At 36.5% G+C, this 18937-nt stretch overlaps 1 protein-coding gene across 5 annotated transcripts in view; it reads right to left on the reverse strand.

The window, feature by feature from the left end:
• Positions 1–1548: 1548 nt before the first annotated feature.
• The window catches only part of PIK3R1 (phosphoinositide-3-kinase regulatory subunit 1), an 85922-nt gene continuing 68533 nt past the window's right edge, over positions 1549–18937 (reverse strand). Inside the window, exons 1-10 of one of the 5 annotated variants that reach the window (XM_044663388.1) lie at positions 13372–13416; positions 9556–9661; positions 8829–8927; positions 8535–8715; positions 8091–8216; positions 6771–6913; positions 6374–6550; positions 6199–6267; positions 4229–4399; positions 1549–2977 (exon numbers count right to left, since the gene is read on the reverse strand). In XM_044663388.1, the coding sequence (XP_044519323.1) occupies positions 2788–2977; positions 4229–4399; positions 6199–6267; positions 6374–6550; positions 6771–6913; positions 8091–8216; positions 8535–8715; positions 8829–8927; positions 9556–9661; positions 13372–13387 (1278 nt within the window). In that variant the 5' untranslated portion in view covers positions 13388–13416 and the 3' untranslated portion in view covers positions 1549–2787. Of the gene's footprint in view, positions 2978–4228; positions 4400–6198; positions 6268–6373; positions 6551–6770; positions 6914–8090; positions 8217–8534; positions 8716–8828; positions 8928–9555; positions 9662–11167; positions 11307–13371; positions 13417–18937 lie in introns of those variants that run through there. The other 4 variants (XM_044663381.1, XM_044663375.1, XM_044663404.1 and 1 more) reach the window with 4 other exon arrangements.

Raw genomic sequence — 18937 nt, forward strand, 5'->3', positions numbered from 1 at the left:
CAGAGCTGTAGTACCATGTTTATGGCATAACTTGCAATGATATGTTGCTATGAATTCTGCCTCATTATTTAATGAAAAAAAAATAACTTCTGCAAATGTGCTTGTTGGCTACAAGGATAGCAAATGTTGGAATACCAACATTTATATTGGTATTATATTGAGAAAAATGCTTATAAGTAAAAACAGCAATTCTGCTTATGTCTGTTTGCCTACGAAATGTAATTCATTGCTAATTTGTCTTTATTTCTTGAAACAACATGAAATTTAACTTGCTACATCTGGATTACAATGAAAGCTAGTTAACTACAATATGCTAATTGTTATACTTTTGTGTCACACAAGGCATTACCCAACCCTGTATCTCCCCCAAACTGATCACAAAAGAAATGCCGTTAAAGAATTTAGTCCAGATGAATTCTCATCTGTATGGAGAGGAGAGGGTGATGATCGATAGTTTTGTGTAGCTCAGAAAAATTTACTCAAGCTTTTGAACTGACAGTCTGGACACAAGAATGAACTTTCGTCTTAAAACATGTGAAGATTTCAGTTTGAGAGAGATAAGACATTCCGCAGAAAATAAAAAGTCAATTGCTGGTTACAAAAAGCAACTAAAGTAATCCACAATAGCAGAAGTGGAGAGGCAAATGAAGTATAGGTGAATTAAACCAATCTCAACAGCATTTCCAAAGTTAAAACGATGTCTCCAGACTCCTGTGTTAATTAGTTTGGACAGTGACCAGAAATCTACTATAGCATTTATTCCTTTCAGTACATATACAAATCCTATTAACCAAAATTAATTTTGCATATGTAAATTAAGGAAAATGTACCTCTGCCTACCCTATAACTGGAAGGATTACTCTCCTAGACTAATTCCTATGCCCTCCTATAAAGTAACACACAATTATCTGGATGAACAAGAAAGGGGCAGGGACAAGATTTCTGGAATGGTTAAACCACTGACGCAGCATGGGTGATAATGATGACACATCTTTGGTTCTTGGTCAGCTGGCATATACTTGGTGCCGCCACAATCAAGATGCTTTTCACAACCTGCCTTCCCTTATAAAATTGTTTTAGAAATGGGAATCCTAACTTTTTAAACAATCATAGTCTTCTAAATCACAAAGGCTCACTTTTAATTGACCATAAATAGGTGTCCAAACAAACTTAGGTACTTTTCTATGAATAACAGAAAAACATACTTATGAAACTTCCTTCCTAAAAACTGAAATATCTGACCAGCTGGTTGAGGTTTAAAGAGTTACAGTGGTCAGTTAGACTTTCACTTAACTGGCTATGAGTTAATAAATCAAAAGGGTTTGGAAAAGACTGAAACACATTACATCACCTGAAACTCTGCAATCATTAAGGGAAGGAGAAGGTGCAAACCACTCTTTCCTTTTCTCCCATCTTCCTTCTTTCCTCCACCCCACCCACCCACCCCCACCCACCCCAATACAAGAAGCTTACAATGTTTTTTCAAATAAACATTGCCAGGTACCGTATTCTTAAGAGTCTTAAAACAATATTGTTGGACTTCAATGATACTTTGTAATATTCATATATTTTTTTTATTGAATAAAGCAGCTTTGAAGCTTATCAGGCACTGCCCAACAAAACATTTAGTCCAAAAATCTGTTATGAACTTTTTAACCTTGGGCTAACAGCCAAGTATTCTGTACAAGGAAAATTGTAAAATATTTCATAATTTTAATTCTGAAGCCAATTTTTACTGGCAACCTGTACATTTCTTTCTTTAAAAAAAATAACAAAATGAATATTAATAAAAAAAAATCAGAGGAAACAACATTTTCAAGCAACAAAACCCGGAAGAGGGGGAGCTTATTCTGAAGGTACATTTAAAATTGAAATACAACTTAATGAAAACGAAGAATTGCATAGCACTAAGGATTTAGCTTTCAGCAAAACAAAAGAAAAGAGAAGCTGTTTTGTTTTGATAGGAGCTATCTATTCGATAGTTAGTCTTCTGATATTATGTACATATTTTATATATACTGTATTTCATTTAAAGTCATGTTTTCAATGCTCAATTTCTCAAAACTGGGTGATTTGGTGGTGGTGGTGTAGTTTTTCTTCCTTTTTTTTGTTTTGTTTTAAAGTCTAAACAAAACACTTCCTGGCACTTGGCTACTATAAGCAATTCCTCTGAACAGATGTGAACTGAAGTTCTCTTAAAGTGTCCCTTTAAAGTGTTCCTTATAAGTGGAAGTGTCTTTCTGCTACATATTCATTCGTTCCTCCGTTCATTCATCAGAAAAATGAAATAATCCACAGTGCTGTGTGTGTGTGTCTGGGTCCACCGAGCACAGTGACTTGCCAAAATCCAATCCAGGCTGGACTGATCGATTCTCAAAGCAGGGCTGCCGAGCCCTGCCTGCCCCTCGGTCCACACAGTCCAAACGTCAGGCTGGTAAAGCTTCAGAAAGCGTAAACAAGCACCATGTGAGTTAAAGGCCTCTATGTCCCTGCAGGCAGAGATTTAGCATTTTTTTTCCTCTTCGGGTTTTTTAAATTCAAAAACAAAAACAAAAACAAAAAACCCACTCCGGATTAGAAACGTACGGTCACAGCTCAAGGCTGCGTTCTCCCCCCGCATCCTTTTTTCCCTGCCCCGAAGAAAGCTCTAGTCCTATCTGAAGACAGACAGCTTTGTTTCTGCAGCTCAAAATCACAGGTTAGGCTGAGGGGGCTGGGGGGAGCCCTTGGCTTTCCAGAGGCCTCAATATCGTGGAACTTTTTAGGTAAAGAGACAGTACGAGCTCTTCATCGCCTCTGCTGTGCATTGACTGGGTAGGCTAGGGTGACATTGAGAGAGTCGTTGTGCTGGACAAGGGACGTGTGTTGGTAATGTAGCACCAGCTCTTTCAAAGAGTTGTACAAATTATATGGCTCTGCAAATCCATACCCCGTTGGGGTTTTGTTTATCACACAGTGCTTTACTTCACCATCCACCCTAAAAAGGAGAGGAAGAAGGGGAAACATTAGTCTGAGTTTTGAGTTTATGAAAAGACTTCTATGTGCAAATACAGAGAGGAAAAAAAAAAGGATAGTTTTTTTTTTTTAAAAAGAAACTGGCTAAAAGTGATGGACTGAAAGATAAATTCCAATTGATTAAATAAAAATTAACCAAAAAAATAAGCTACATACATCTCTAAATTCACATGGTACCTATTTGCTGTCTTCTCCCCCAAAAGTCATACCTTTCTTAATAATAACTTAGTGCCTGCTCATGCACTACTGCCTGAAATTGGGACAGGTAGGTGGAACAGTGAACCCAGACGTTGGGTCCAAATTCAGCAAGACATAGGTTCAAACCAGGTTTCAGGCATGTAACTAGCCAGTCACTTAACCCATTTGCCTCAGTTTCCTCATCAGTAAAATGGGGATAATAGTTGTGAGGGTCAAGAGAGATAATAACTCATGTGTCTGGCACACAGTAGGAACACTACAGAAATGTTAAGTTATTATTACTAATATTATGAAATAGTCTTCAGTGTCAGATAGTAGATTGGGTTCTGAGTTAGTAATCATAAAGGCCTGGGTTCAAACACTGCCTGAACTAGTGAAATATGTGTGAACCACTGGCAAGTTGCTTCCCCTCTAAGAAACACAGTTTTCTCACTTATAAAATGGGAATAATACCAGTTAATACCCAACAACTTTTTAGGTTGAGATAAAGGCTAAAATGAAATTGTATGCGGAAAATACTTTGAAAACTTTGTTCTTCCATTTCCATGTCCTTGGCTCAAAGTTCTCCTCAAACCCTATTTCCTACAAGAAGCTGCTCCTAATTATGTGCAAGATGGTCTCTTCATCACCATCTTCACCAAACTTCTCTACTAAGGTAAGAAGTACTACTGTTAGCAAATCAAAGTTTGTTTTTCAAGGATACCCTCAAACTATTGAAAAAACATCCTCAAAAAAAAAACACTTAACATGAAAAAATGCCAGTGAGTCCTATCTGCCTCCACCATGTTGACCAGTGCCCAATATGGCCTCAGAAAGTATCAACTGACAATTTCTGCCCTATGGTGTAATCTTCAGTTTCTATGGTCCAACTCCTTAAAAACTCCAGGGATTCCTGATCCTAAAAACACCTAATACAATTTCTCACACATAAATCCTCTACAAGTTTTCACTCAATGAATAGATACTGCTCTCAAGAAGGGTCTAGAATAAAGTCAAATCCAATGGAAATACATACACTACAGAGCAAGCAAAGCAACCCTGTTTGCTGCTCTCTCGAACCAGGAAAGTGCCATCTCGTTTGCCCCGCAAGAGGTTCTCTGCTTTGCTCCTGTTGCTGCTTCCCACGTTCCATGTCCTCTCGTCATGGTGCGGCAAATCCTCATCATCTTCCACCATTGAATATTGGCTATACAGAAATGAAAGGCGGCATTTATATTTAAGATGCACATTAGCAAAGATTCTTGGCTACTCCATCAATTTGGCAAAGGCATTCATCATTACCATTTTATACATTTCCATATCCATAAAAAAGGATCATAGGGGGCAGCTGGGTGGCTCAGTGGATTAAGAGCCAGACCCAAAGGTTCAAATCTGGCCTCTGACACTTCCTAGCTGTGTGACCCTGAGCAAGTCACTTAACCCCCATTGCCTAGCCCTTACCATTCTTCTGCCTTGGGGCCAATACACAGTATTAACTCTTAAAGATGGAAGGTAAGGTTTTAAAAAAAAAAAAAAAAAAAAAAAAGGATCACAGATGTATAGTGCAAAGGGTTCTTAAAAGGCCATTACCTCCCATGATTCCCTCTCATTTTTACAAAATGGGAAATGGAGTCCCAAAAGAGTCAAAATGGCTTGCCCAAGGTCACTCAGGTAGCAGTCAATTTGAATCCAGATTCTTCTGACTCCAAATTCAAAATTCTAATTATGACCTACCTTCTCAGATTAAAACTTTCCTTTTACTATGATTTGGGAGTAGCCCTGACCAGGTCTCTCTTATTGCCTAGAGACAAGTATCAGGCCAAAGTAAGGATTTGGGTGAAAATCCTTATTCTTGTTTTAGAATTTAGATTCTGAAATAGGATCAGTTACTATTTTGATGCCCCTTGACCATCTCACTCAGATAAGCATCAGTGCTTGCTACCAAAGAACTCCATATACAATCCTGATAGCGGGGGGAAAAAACAAAACAAAACAAGTAGAATAAACTACAGTTTGTTCAGAATGTTTGGGGGATAAGACTATTCAAGTGAACTCCAGGTCATAAGTTTTCAAAGACTGAAAATAACTCTAAACATATATGGAACATAATTTTTCCCCTGACGCTTTTGTTCTTTTGGATCCTATATTAATCAAGTTCACCATTATGAACAAATATGATCATTTTTAAGGGAAAGGGGAGGAAATGCTAGCTACTTAAAACTTCCTGGCTAGCTAACTGGATTCTATATAAATGGCAGAAGGTTTATAATTTATCCTGGAGGATGTCCCAAACTCAGTCCATTCCCTGCTATCCCAGAAAAGATATATCAAATCAAGAAAAACCAAAAGTACCTTGAGAAATGAAAGATGTTGCAAATATTATCTTGTTTGGCCCTCATAATAAACCTGGCAGTTAGTTGCTATTTTTACCATCATTTCACAGTTGGGAAACTGAGGCAGGCAAAGATTAAGTGACTTGCCTAGGATCATATACCAAGGAAACAGTTATGGCTACTTTTTTTTTTTTTAAACTTGGGTTTTCTTGACTCTAGGTTCAGTGTCCTTATCCATTGCACCATCCAGAAAGCACTGGATTTGGAATCAGAGGAATGAATCGTGTAATCCAGGTCCTGACATTCAATAGATGTATAACCTATGGCAAACCACAATCTCTGTCTACCTCATCAGCAGAAAAAACTGAGTCTTGGTTTCTTCATTTGTAAAATGAGCAGGTTGGACTAGATTTTGAAGGCCCTTTATAGCACAAATCTACGATCCCATAAGCTCTATGAGAAATGTCTCCAAGGACCATTTAGCTCACCCTCAAGAACTAATTAAAGACATAAGCTTTCTGTTTCAGTGGAGGAATGAAAACAATTTAGCCACTTTTTTTTTTCCAGACTTGTATGCCTTTCTAAATTATTGCTTTAGACCTACTGCCTATATAGCCTCCTCCTAGAGCTAAGAAATTTCTTGACAATATCCTTGTTGTAAATATATACTTACTCTTCTGTATTTTCATTGCCCAGCCATTCATTCAACTTCTTTTGTCGAACACCTTTTTGAGTCAACCACCTATAGTTTAAAAAAAATGAAATAAAAAAATCAAGGTCAAGATAATAATTACATAAAACAAATCACCTGCACACAGCTCACTTAGCTTTCAAGTCAAGGCTCTTACATCAAGTATTGGTCCCTTGTCTTCCTCAACTGAATAAGATCTGGCTTGATGCTGTTCATCCGTTTGTCAATCTCTCGATACTCAGCTGCTTGCTTTTTCAAATCCTCCTCCAACCTTCGTCTACTGTCCACAATTTCACTGATTCGAGACTTTAACTTTTCATAATTATGCATAATCCTGGTGGGAAGAAATAGGATTGTTAGACCCTGGGCTCATCATAAAAGGTTTCCATAAAGTTGATACCATTTTTGCCCTAGCTACAAAGTGTTTCCCCACCCCCCAGCTAAAAAGCGTCAAATATCCTCAGTTCACCTGTGTCTTTTCTAAACTACATGTCACCCAGAAAGGACTTAGGGACTGCTGACTCAAAAGAAATAGCCTTTAATAACTTACTAACCTTTGTATTTCTTTTTCATTTCCTTCACGTTTAAACTTTTCTATATATTCTTTGCTGTACCGTTCCTGGGTTTGGCATTGTTCTTCAAATATCTTTATTGTTTCATTAAATGCTTCAATTGCTGTTCTTTTCATTTGGATTTCCTGCAATGTAATTTTATTTTATTTTTTAAAGCAAGACTTGATGCCTCAGATGAAACAAGATAATTTCTGATAAGTAGCAAAACAGACAAAATGATTAATTGGTTGGTTCATTACAAGCTCCATGAGGGCAAGAATACTGTATTTAGCTAAACTCTGTATCTATCTCCCACCCAACATCTAACACAGCTCACTAACACAGAAAGCGCTGAAGGGTTTGCTGAAGTGAAATATTTAGCAGACAAGATGATTTTTATGTGTAATGTCCAAATCCATGAAATCAATATGCCACATAAGCTTGTGCTTCAGCAATAGGATTTTCCTAAGTGAAGGAAGATGATCCCTGAAATATTTCCTTGAGCTGCTATCTTTTTCAAAGGCCATCATCCCATTATGAATAGGTATCTTATGGCATTCAAGTCTTTCTCCACTACCTACTGTATTGTCCCAGTTAGTGTTTGCACAAAGGCAGGCAATTGGAGATCAATCTCAGAGAACTCTTTGGGACATAGACAGACAGGCACATACACAGTCCCATCCCCATCTCCTTGCTCACAGATGACTTGTATAACTAGATGACTTCCAAGGCTTAATTGGTACTCCTATGATCCTAGTGACATTTTTTTTTAACTGAGGACAAATAAAGGTTTTAATGTTACATAATTATATTTATTATGTATTGGAAAAAATATTATGTATACATATTATTTGCTCCTCAATTTTTTAAAAAAATAAGCACATATCACTAGGATTACAAGAGTACTGATCATATATCATAAATAATTACTATATATATATACATAAACACACATATGCACATATTTGCTCCTCAGCTTTTTGTTACTATATTTTTAAGATTAAGTCTATCACTAGGATCATAGAAGTATCAATTATATATTATAAATACACACATATTGGCTATTTAGTTTTTGGTTTCTTTTTTTTTTTTTTTTAAAGATAAGCATAGGATCACAGGATTATTGATTAAACATTAGAAGAAACATTAGATACTTTATTTTACAGATGGCTTCATTTGTCCATTATCACCCAGATAGTAACTGAGCTTGGAGCGAAACTATGTCCTCTGACAACCAAAGCCACTGCTCACCAAATGATGACCAGCTTAAAATGCAATAATCAAGAATTCTAAAATCAAAATCTGACTCTAGTACTAATTTACCTGAGATGTACGGGTATAATCTTCATACAGTCTGTCATATTCTCTGCTTTTTTCTTGGAATTGAGTGTTATATTCATGTAATTTCTTTCCTACAGCTTCAATACTATCCTCTTTTACAACTTGATCCTAGAAAAGAAATTAGATGGGGAAGAGAAACTTTAAAATTGAATTAATATTTTGTACATTAAATTTAAGATTATAAGTCATCATTTAATAAAATCTGGCCCTTATTTAAAAAAAAAAATTTAAACAGGTATACACAAAACTCCATTTAACTATGTTTAAGAAGGCCAGGGAATTCTCAATTATAAAATTTTCGAACATGATCACAAATATAAATGATAACCTACTTCAATAATTTTTTTTTGCTTTATTTTGAAATATTTAAGTAATTTGTAAGTAAGGTTATCTTGTCAAAATTTAGTCATAACTGGAGCCATTTACCTGTTGGTACTTGGAAACTGGATAAAGTAATTTCACATCCAGCTTGGGATTATACTGAGCTAGAGATTCATTCCGGTAGTGGTTTATCAGTTCAACCACAGAGTTGAAAGTCAATGGGTCAGAGAAGCCATACTTCCCATCTCGGTGAAATATTTTGATTAATTTGTTATTTCCTCCTTTCCTGTGAGCAAAATATGAGAACAACAATATTAATCTCTAATGTATATCTTCTCTAATTTAAGAAAATGTTTTAAAATCAATCTAAGTGCTGATCTTAACTCTATCCAGCCTTACCTAAGTGTAAGAGTATAGTCCCCATGCATTTTGGTGGATGCATCTCGTACCAAAAAGGTGCCATCTGCTGTATCACGCAGCTTTTCATTGACTTCTTCCCTGAAGAAAAAAGAATAAATGTTCACTTCTGTGACATAGCTATTCTGGCTTCATATCTTTAATGTTTTTCCTCCCAGATTAATCTCCATATTGTTTTATTTAGACACATTGCCAATTTTTTTTTCCTTTCTCTCTTAAATGTCTCTGTAAAATGTAAGTACATTGACATGAAAGATATTCTCACTGCTATAAATTTTGCAAAAAGTTCTTTTCAACATCTCTGAACAATTGACTGGCTAGGAAAGACCTCCTCAATCACAATACTGGCTTTTAAAAATAGTATTCATTTTTGTGAGAGGATGAAATCTTGCAAGTTTTTTCTCTCAGTACAAGGTTTGACTTTTCACTGTCTCCAGGCACTGCCCTTTTAAATTTAAGCTCTTCCTAGGCACGTCAGACAATAATAAAGCTCTAAAAGTATTTAATTTCATAAGGCATCAGGCTCTCATTGCTTCTCAAGTCCCAGTGACTTTTTTTTGGTCATCTTTGGAACAAAGCCAACTATGGTTCATGTTTATGTTGGAAGCTATCTTGAAAATGGATATATTAGCAAGCTGGTAGTTTTCCTGTTCTCAATAATGTGAAACATAAATGGGACATATACAATCACTTTCTGCTGCTGTCTTACCTTGAGATGTCTCCCCAGTACCATTCGGCATCTTGTAAGGACATATTGTTATTCATACCGTTGTTAGCTGTTACAGTAGTGGGTTTGGGTGGCTTAGGAGGCAGTGCTGCAAAGGATGGAGAGGGGAAACAAAGTTTATTTTCATTTCCAAGTCCAAGTCTAATATAAAAACTATACCTATCATTCTAAGGACAAATGACATTACAATGTATGCAAGGAATCAAACAATTAGGAAATACAGCCCCTGAAAATAGTAATTCCTGAAAATCTTGGGTATTTTTATTTTTAAAAGTGCTATTATGAAGTGTGGATCAAAAAGACTTCAAAGTACAATAAAGGACTTGAGCCGGAAAAGTGACAAAAATACAAAATGAAATACATTTTCCAGTTTGCTTATAATAAAATTGGTATGTTTCATTCCATCAATTACAAAATCATTAACATATGACCAAGAGTAATCAAATGGTCTAGCTTAATTTCCTTTTCCTATTTATTATCAAGGAGAAATTTGGTTGCTCTCTTTCACAAATGCTATTGTGGTAATAAAAACAGCCCATCTCTAGCAGTACATTTCAGGAAAAGGAATTAGGTTTTTCTGATCCTTAGTATTTTGTGCACTGATCTGCCAAAAACCACTTTAAGAAACCCATCTGTGACCTAAATATCCTTAGTGTTAAGCGTAATATTCTGCTGAATAAATTGTGTTCCAAATGCCAAGCCTAATTAAAAACCACATCCCCCTTTCTCAATGTCAAAGCAGCATACATACACTAGCGGGTGCCAAGGAAGATACTGCAGCACTTCTGAATTACTAGCTAGGGAAAGGAGGGAGGGGAAAGGACAAAGCTGGAATCAAGATTTAGGCAGGGGGCAAAAATAATGGGGGTGGGGGTGGGGGTCAGGGGTCCGCACAATAAATCCTGAAATGTGGAGAGGGGGCGCAGTTAAGTTTTAAAAGCTTCTTTTTTAATGGTTTCATTTTTAGAATGATTCTGCAGCTCTTTGTGTAGATAAATTAATGTTTCATACAAAATAAGGAATAATAAATGTAAGCCCAACTCGTATCAGTTTTTATAATACTTAAGACATGAGCAGAGAGCAAATAAAGCTGAGTATTGGACTTAGAACAGTTTCTGGACATGAATTAAGTTGTAATCATTGTAATCATTGTTCTATTTTAAATGCTCTTGCTAAAAGTACATGGTAATGTGTTATCACCGCAAAGTACCAGTGCTCTCTCACATCTGCCCCCTGCCCCCCAGCCCGAAGATCAGAAGCAAAAAAGGATGCAACATTTTAACCACAAAAACGATGTAAAATAAAAACATGACCCAAACAGCAGAGGATTAAAAATAACAAAAAGGCATAACTACAAAGTCTGAATTCAATTCACCTCAATCCAAGGAATGATAATTATTTACCATAATATCCTGGCTTTTCACATGTAAACCAACCATTTTTTAAATTTCCATTATGTTCCAATTCATTTTCATCCGTGAAAAAAAAAAAAAAAGTAATCCAGACTAGAAACCGAAAGAGGATATTTGGCAGCAGCTGTCAAAAGACTAACATGAACTAGCCCTCCACACACAACCATCCATTGCAGCATTACCTGGAGGATCCATTTCTATGTAAAACATCAAGTCTGTGCCACAATGTATATCTGTCTTAGAACAGTCTAAATCCAGGTCTTCCATATTCCAAACAGTGTTGTACATTTGGATAAGAGTTTCCCTGGTTAAGCTCAGTTATAAGAAAAGAGTCAGGCTCTCTTTGTAATGGTGTCTTGGAATTCATTTTAAAACCTATAAGGGGCTGCACTGTAACCTATTACATCATACACTCCAGCCAATCAAGTCAGAATAATGTCACCAGACCCCTCCTGCTTCATCATTTTTGTTCTATACTAATCTTAACACTATTTCAATCTCAGGGAGACCGTACATTTAACAGTACCGCAATGTATGCATGCTCATCTACTCAAAAAGGTGTTTAATAGGACTGTTCTCTCCTAGCATGGAGTTTTCTAACTCATTTTTATGACTCCTTGCAGCATGGTACGTTCCGCTGTTGGCAGGTTGACAAAAGCTGATATGCTGCAGCACGTAGCTTTTTTTTTCCCCTCTTTTCTTTTTTTCCCCCTTTCCCTAGTGCATCTGGGTTTACAGATAGTCACGTCATTTCTTGGTTTCAGAATCTTACAAAGACATCAAAACCCTACACGTAAGGTTGATTTTATATTCCTTAAGTAGCAAAATAATAATTACTATTATCATGAGACCAAGAATTCTAAATACTGAAAGATATACACATTTTATTCCAATTCAATTCACTTGCATGTTTTATTCCCAGAGACCTTAAAAGGTACCACTACCTGAATATATTTTTTTATAATGTACAGAAAACCTTTCCTTCTCTTTGAAATATTTTAAAGCTGAACAGGATTTTAATGGACCTTCCCTCCCCCTTAAAAAAAAAAAATGAAACAGGCATGAAAGTAAGTATTAACAGAGTAAACAATTGTCAACACTTAATGAGGACTGAAGTAATAAAATGGAACAAGCTTGGGTAATTTAATATGCCTCTCCAAACACAGACGACTTATTCATTACAATTCTGAGTGTACAGTATAGCTAGAAATTATTCCTCAACCATCATTCCATCATTACTGTGCTACCGATTCTTTCATAGGATAGAAAAATCTCATCACAATTTTTACTCATTTTACTACCCCCTCTTCCAGAGTCTCCTTTTGTAGACCAACATATCATCTCATCAATATTTAGAGTTAAAACATGGATTTCTTGTGTGTACACACACACACACACACACACACACACACAAAATCAATTTGAGCCCTACTGAATCATCTAATAATATAGCTGACCCTACTTGGAGATCTATAGTAAATCCTCACCATGAATTAGATTTATCACATTCATTATTTTCTAAAGAAAGAAAATACAACTCTCCCAAGACAAATGGAGCTTATTTGAACAGCTATGCAAATTAGCAGAGTCCTTGAAAAATGCCTGCATTATTTTTAAAAATGTATATCCCACATTTTTTGGAGACAATATGAAGAGTACAGATGGCCATGAAATTTATTCTTAGGATTTCCATCCAATCTGGACACATATACTAAACGGACACTATGGACAAAAGCCTTTAAAACCATGTACATACAATTACACTAGTATAAAGGTGTACATCCCCCACCCTCACTCCAGAGATTATGCCACTGTAAGCCTACAAAAGAATGAGGGGCTGAGAATACTTGGGGTTAAATTATACTCTTTTTACTTGATATAAGGTTTCTAAACTGCCTTTAGGTTAAAAATAAGATATCAAACTAGCCCCAAAAAGAAAAATTAGAACGTTACTTTCAAAGCAATTTCTTTACAACTTTTCAGTTAGCCAACTCTGGACAGCTACACTTGTACAATCAGGTTAGCGCTTAACCCAAACCAGTCTAGCTTGCTGTGATACCATATGGCAAGCCAACACAGAGAGGACAGAGAGACAGGTGATTTTCCACTGCCTCCCCTAGGACCTGGCTTAGGAACAACTTCTAACCAAGCACAATGTAATTATCTCCTTCCTTCTCTTCCAATCCAGTCTTTCCCTCCTGTTTCTCCATACACCCTCTCAAAAACTACTCTTAAACCCCCTCACTTCCATTCCATTGCTTAAAACACCGCCTCCCCCCTCAAAAAATCTTCAAGCACCAGCAACATCCTACAGGAGGGAATCTCATGCTTTTGGGGAGAGTGAAATCCATGTGGAGAAACAAAAGACAAATCAGAAACAACTTACTTTGTAAGTTATGCATTGCAAATGTTTTCCTCTGAAATTCCTGGATCCAACAATTTGAAAAATCTACCAAGTTATCTTTCCAACAAGAAAATAGAAAAAGCCCCCAAACCTCCCCCAAATGGATCATGAATTGGTTCCAATCCAGTCTGAACCAATTGAGGGGAGGGGTAGAAAAGTTTTCCCGAAGAGGAATTCTACAGCTTTCAATTAACGTTCCATAAAATCCACTAGGAAACGGCAGAAACATGTAGTCAGAAAAGCTGAGCCCTCCTCCTCCTCTTGCTCTGCTCAGAACAGATGCAATCTCAGTGCAGTCCGAGGAGATCCACTCCTGTCTGGCTCATCATTAAAAAGCGAACTCAATTTCAGTACTGTACTGTGGAAAAAAAACTCAGTCGCTGGCACGTCTCTCTCAGATAAAGATCTCAGTTTCATGATTAACTTGGGCAGGTTCAAATATTTGCTGAGCTAGGGATTTCAGGTGGGGGGAGGGGAAAGCCAGAGTCAGAGTAAAAGTTGTCATCAGCTAACAAGTGGCCAACGCCGGGCTAACTTTCTCGTTTTAGCCGAGCACATGAGAGAGAAGGCCATTGTAAGCAGACCTAAAATAGGCTCTGTAACTGGCTGCAGGACTAAAGTAACCGGCAGTCAAGCAAGGCACTATGAGCAGCCAAACACAGGAAGTGGTGGAGCTAGTTCAGCAAAAAATAGAATCAAAGCTTTCCTTGTAAAGTTCTGAACCTCTCAGAACCCAGGCGCGCGCGCGCACACACACACACACACACACACACACACACACACACACACACACAGTAACTAGCTCCCAATTCCTCACCACTTGTGTACAACCACTACTACAGGTGCAGTCTGAAGACCCTTATGAAGCAGCTCCATCCCGGGCTGATTCCACTGAATGGCACTGGCAGGGGAGGTATTAAAAATATAGACTCCAAAATATTTGGAAGGGAGGGTTCCTCCTCAGTAAGGCTATTATTACAAGGCATGAATAGAGCACTTGACGACTAGGTGGAAATTTCTTTGCAGCTATTTCTATGAGGTTGATTTTACCCAACAGTTAAATTGCCACCCCATTTTCTAATAACTGAAAGGTGTGTCCGCATTATGTTTTATCTGATGGCCACATGGGGCAAAAGGACGGGATGGGGAAGACACTGGGGTCAAGTCATCCCAGAGGATGTTTTCATTTCCTGTGTGTGAGGAAGTTATAGGGAAGAAGAGTCTAGGCTATGCTGCTATTAACACGAGGTACAATTATCTGACTGACCAAAGTTAATGTGGGGTTCAACGTGGATCTCCCTATGGATGCTGTGAGCATAGTAAGAGAATCTATACAATTGTCTTTCTCTTGGGGGAGTGACGGAACCAAGCTCTCAGAAAAATTGCCGTTAATTATTTTTTGTCACATGCAAAAAAAGCTAAAACCTACATTTACTTCATACTTTTCTGCTTTCTTATTCAGTGCTTATTGTAATAACAGTCATCATCCCTTTGAAGCAAAAAAAGGTCTTGCCAATACCCATTAAAACTTTACACTTGGAAAGCAATCCAAATCACAGGAATGCCTATGTCTTGACATATAATTAACAGATACAAACACCAAGAACATGTGTTAGGATTACTCTCATATTGCATAGAGATACTCTGGTCAAACGGCTAAAATGTTTTGACGCTCGGGAAACATCCCTCTGTGTAGCCATAGAAACTCCATCTCTTCCAATGAAAAGGCATAGATTATTTTATAATAAATTAAATATTTGCCAGCTAGTTACAGGGTTAGTATGTAGTCAGCTCAAACACTGCTATAACACTGATAGTGACCAGCTGTCTTTAACGCTCATCATCTTAGAAACCTCTTTTTTTCCTAGCAGAACTACTCACAGAGTTATCATGCCTACAGAATTCTCACTTCAGACAAATGGGAAACTTAGATGATTAAATTACTTTCCAAATCAACCAACATATTTATTGTTTCCAAATCAAATCAAATTATCCAGCAGAAAGGATCTTTCCCTAATTACTGGGAGATAATAGTCATATAATACATATTCGGAAACAGTTTGCTCAAACAATTTCTACATGACTTCTTTATATGATCCATGCAGATACTACTAAATATAGTATTTAGTATTTAGTACTATATATTAAATATATAGCATATATTTAATAATAATTAAAAATGAGATAAATCACTTCTGGAGGCATTCTTCTCTTTGATGTATATTCCTTTTAAAAAGGCACACTCAATAGCTTAAAATAGGGAGCCCTCTGCTGGCAAAAGGGAGAAAGTAAATGTTTCCTGAAAGAAAATGACAAACTTGATCTACAAGGCTATCCCTGATTTAAAGAGTCTACTTAATTCAGTATGATTCACTATGAGAATCACTTATTACCAACCAGCAAACATAATCTTCATAGATTATCTAACAACCAACAAAATGCCAACAGGAATAAGATTTCTAAAGGCTAAAGCACACATTTTAAAGTTTTTACTATAATATATGAGGTCCAAAAGACCCTGTTCTTGATCAAAATCATCTTGATCAAACATAACATATTCAGAAAACTTGATCATGTATCATTAAATGCATATCAATTATCTCTTTCAAAAATTCTATAGGATCTAGTTTAAAAAGCAAACCCAAAACATCATCAGCAATTCATTTCCTGGAAGACATATTCAAGATACAGAATCACCGAGCTTCTATGAACCTTAGACCACCACTAAAAATTTTTTCATAAGAAGTTGTGAAATAACTATCATTTTATGTAACTTTTAAAAAAGTTTTTAAAGCCAAACATAAAAAGGCAAAGATTTATGATACAGTTTTGAAAAGGTACTTCTATAGAATGCCAAAATGCTTTCAATCCTTTTTTTCCACCCTAATTCTTTAGACAACTGTTGTGAATGGTACTCTTTTAGGATATAGACTCATTACTTTTTATGACCTGTGCTTAATTGCTAATCATAATTCTACTAGCATTTAAAATAGCATTTTCGGGTTTTTCAAAGGGCATTTTAAGTACCATCTCCTTTTGTCTTTGTTAACAACCCTGGGAGGGAGGTGCTATTATTATCCCCGTTTTACAAATGAGGAAACAGAGGTTAAGTGACTGTAACCTTTAACTTTAACAGGGTCACACAACTGTTATGGGTCAGAGATTGGATTTGAACTCAGGTCTTTCCAAAACTAGTACTCATCCACTGTGTTGCCTCTCTGTCAAAAATCTATTGCCTCTGTCCTGCTCCTCTCTTCTTCAATATCAGCCAAAGAGAGCATTCCTAGCCCCTTCTTCCTATCTATGCCGACAGAAAGTAAAAAGGTCTCAATTAACAAGAAGGGACCTTAAAGATAATACAGTTTAAGCCCCTCATCTTAACAATAAGGAGATTGAGATCCATAGAAATGAGTGATTCACTCAAGGTGATTTAGGTAATAAATAGCAGAGCCAGAATTTGAACCAAACCTAACAAAACTCCAATTTCAGTACCTTTTTTCCCATTGCTCCAACACTGTCCCCTCAAACTGAGTTGAGGTGCTTGGTGAAATCTTGCTTGCCTTAAATCCTTGCAGGTCCCTCATTTTATAAATTGTAGTCATAAATGCAGGCTGATATCTATTTGCATAAGATCTAGACTTAAGCACTAAATATCAACTTAAAAATTCCTCCTTTCCACAGATTATTGTTCATTGAGTAAAAGAAAAAAGAAAAAGGACAAAAAAAGGTCACCTGATACTACAGTGACTCCTTCCCTCTCAGACCAATTTCCTCTAACCTCTTATCACTTTTAGAGGAAAAGAAAAAGCCAATACAGACAAACCAAAGTAAAACTCATCTGTAAATCTAAGAGAGAGGAGAGAGGGAGAAAGAGAAAAGAGAAGAAAGAAAGAAGAAGTCAGAGAGAAAGTGAGGCTAACATGCATGGGCATCATTATTCCTCCCCATCTGAGAGCCACGATTATATTATTTCTTTTTCCAGTAGATCATGATTGGGTCTTCTGTTTCTCTGTTCTTCCCTCCTAATCAACCAATACATGGATTTTTTAAAAAGTTCTATTTCTATATTTCTCTATTCTCTAAAGTTCACTATTTCTTTGAAACCAGTCCAAATCTCCTAAATTATATCAAAGGTTAGGCCCAATAGAGCATTAGAAAACAGAAAAAAACCTTCTGCCCCAGGGCTTACTTTTTATAAGCTTGCTTGAAAAATCAAGCCCAGGGCATTTAATAAGATTTAAGTATCAGGTTCAACCTAAATATATTGTATTATATTAGAAGTTTAAAAATTAAACTTGACAGCTGGGGGAGGTGAGGACAATTTTTAAATTTGCTTTATGTAACTTAAGGAACAATTTTATACATCAGTTACGCTTTTTCCAAATCTCTATAACAATTCTCATTCTAAGGCACAGACATTTTTGGAGAAACTAAACTAAGCAAGTTATGGTTCTAGATTTATTTAAATCTAGAAAATAAAATAATTATTTAAAAATGAATATACTCCCAATCCAGGGGGGGTCAGAATAAAGAGTACCAGGGGCTTTTCAATGAGAAAGAAGGAGGCAATAATAGCTAGCCAACACCAAGTCTTTTTCTGGCACCATGTTGGGAAAGGGATAAAAGCAAAGATGTGGTCCTGGGAGGTAGCTAGGTGGCATATTTGAACTTGGATCTTCCTGACTCCAGGCCCCATATGCTATCCACTATGGTACTTACAGCTTGAAGAAAAGCATAAAGTTGACAAGAAGAGTATGGAAAGTGCAGAGAAGCAACCTCATATAGTAGAAAGATTTCTGGATTTTATTAAAATGTTTGTTCAAATCCTACCTTTGACACTGACTACTTTTGTGACCATGGCAAACTCTCTTACACTCCAGAGTTATAGTTTCCTCATTTTACATAATGGGCATGTGGGTAGATAGGTGCTGCCATAGTGTATAGAGCACTAATCCTGGAGTCAGGAAGACTCATCTTCTTAAATTCCAATCTGGCCTCAGACACTTTATTAACTGTAGGATCCTGGGGGCAAGTCACTTAAACCTGTTTGTTTCCTCATCTGTAAAATGAGTTAAGAAGGAAATGGCAAACCAATCTAATATCTCTACTAAGAAAATCTTGAATGGGTTATCATGGAGAATGGGACACTATTGAACAACAACCAAAAAAAGGGATATAATTAATCTTTATATTATCTCCCTCCTCAAATTGTTGGGAGGATCAAATAATCTGGAATCTTAGGTTTACAGATAGGAGATGGAAAAACCCTTTTGTTTTTTAGTCAAAGAAATTAAACCCTGAAAAGTTATTTTCATAATAGTTATCTCATAGCTTATAAGTGGCAAAACCAAAACTTGAATTCAAGTACCCTGAACTCCAAAATTCAATACTTTCTCCACTATTCATGCTATATATTCCACATAAATTTCAGCAGCAATAATAAATTTAAAATTGATGTGATGTATTTTAATTATTATTGGAGACACATGGATACATTTGGAATAGGATGATGGTCTTTAAAATAAGACAGAAGTTGGACTTAATTCAG

This window comes from Gracilinanus agilis, chromosome 1, assembly GCF_016433145.1.
Source record: "Gracilinanus agilis isolate LMUSP501 chromosome 1, AgileGrace, whole genome shotgun sequence".
Taxonomy (NCBI): Eukaryota; Metazoa; Chordata; class Mammalia; order Didelphimorphia; family Didelphidae; genus Gracilinanus; species Gracilinanus agilis.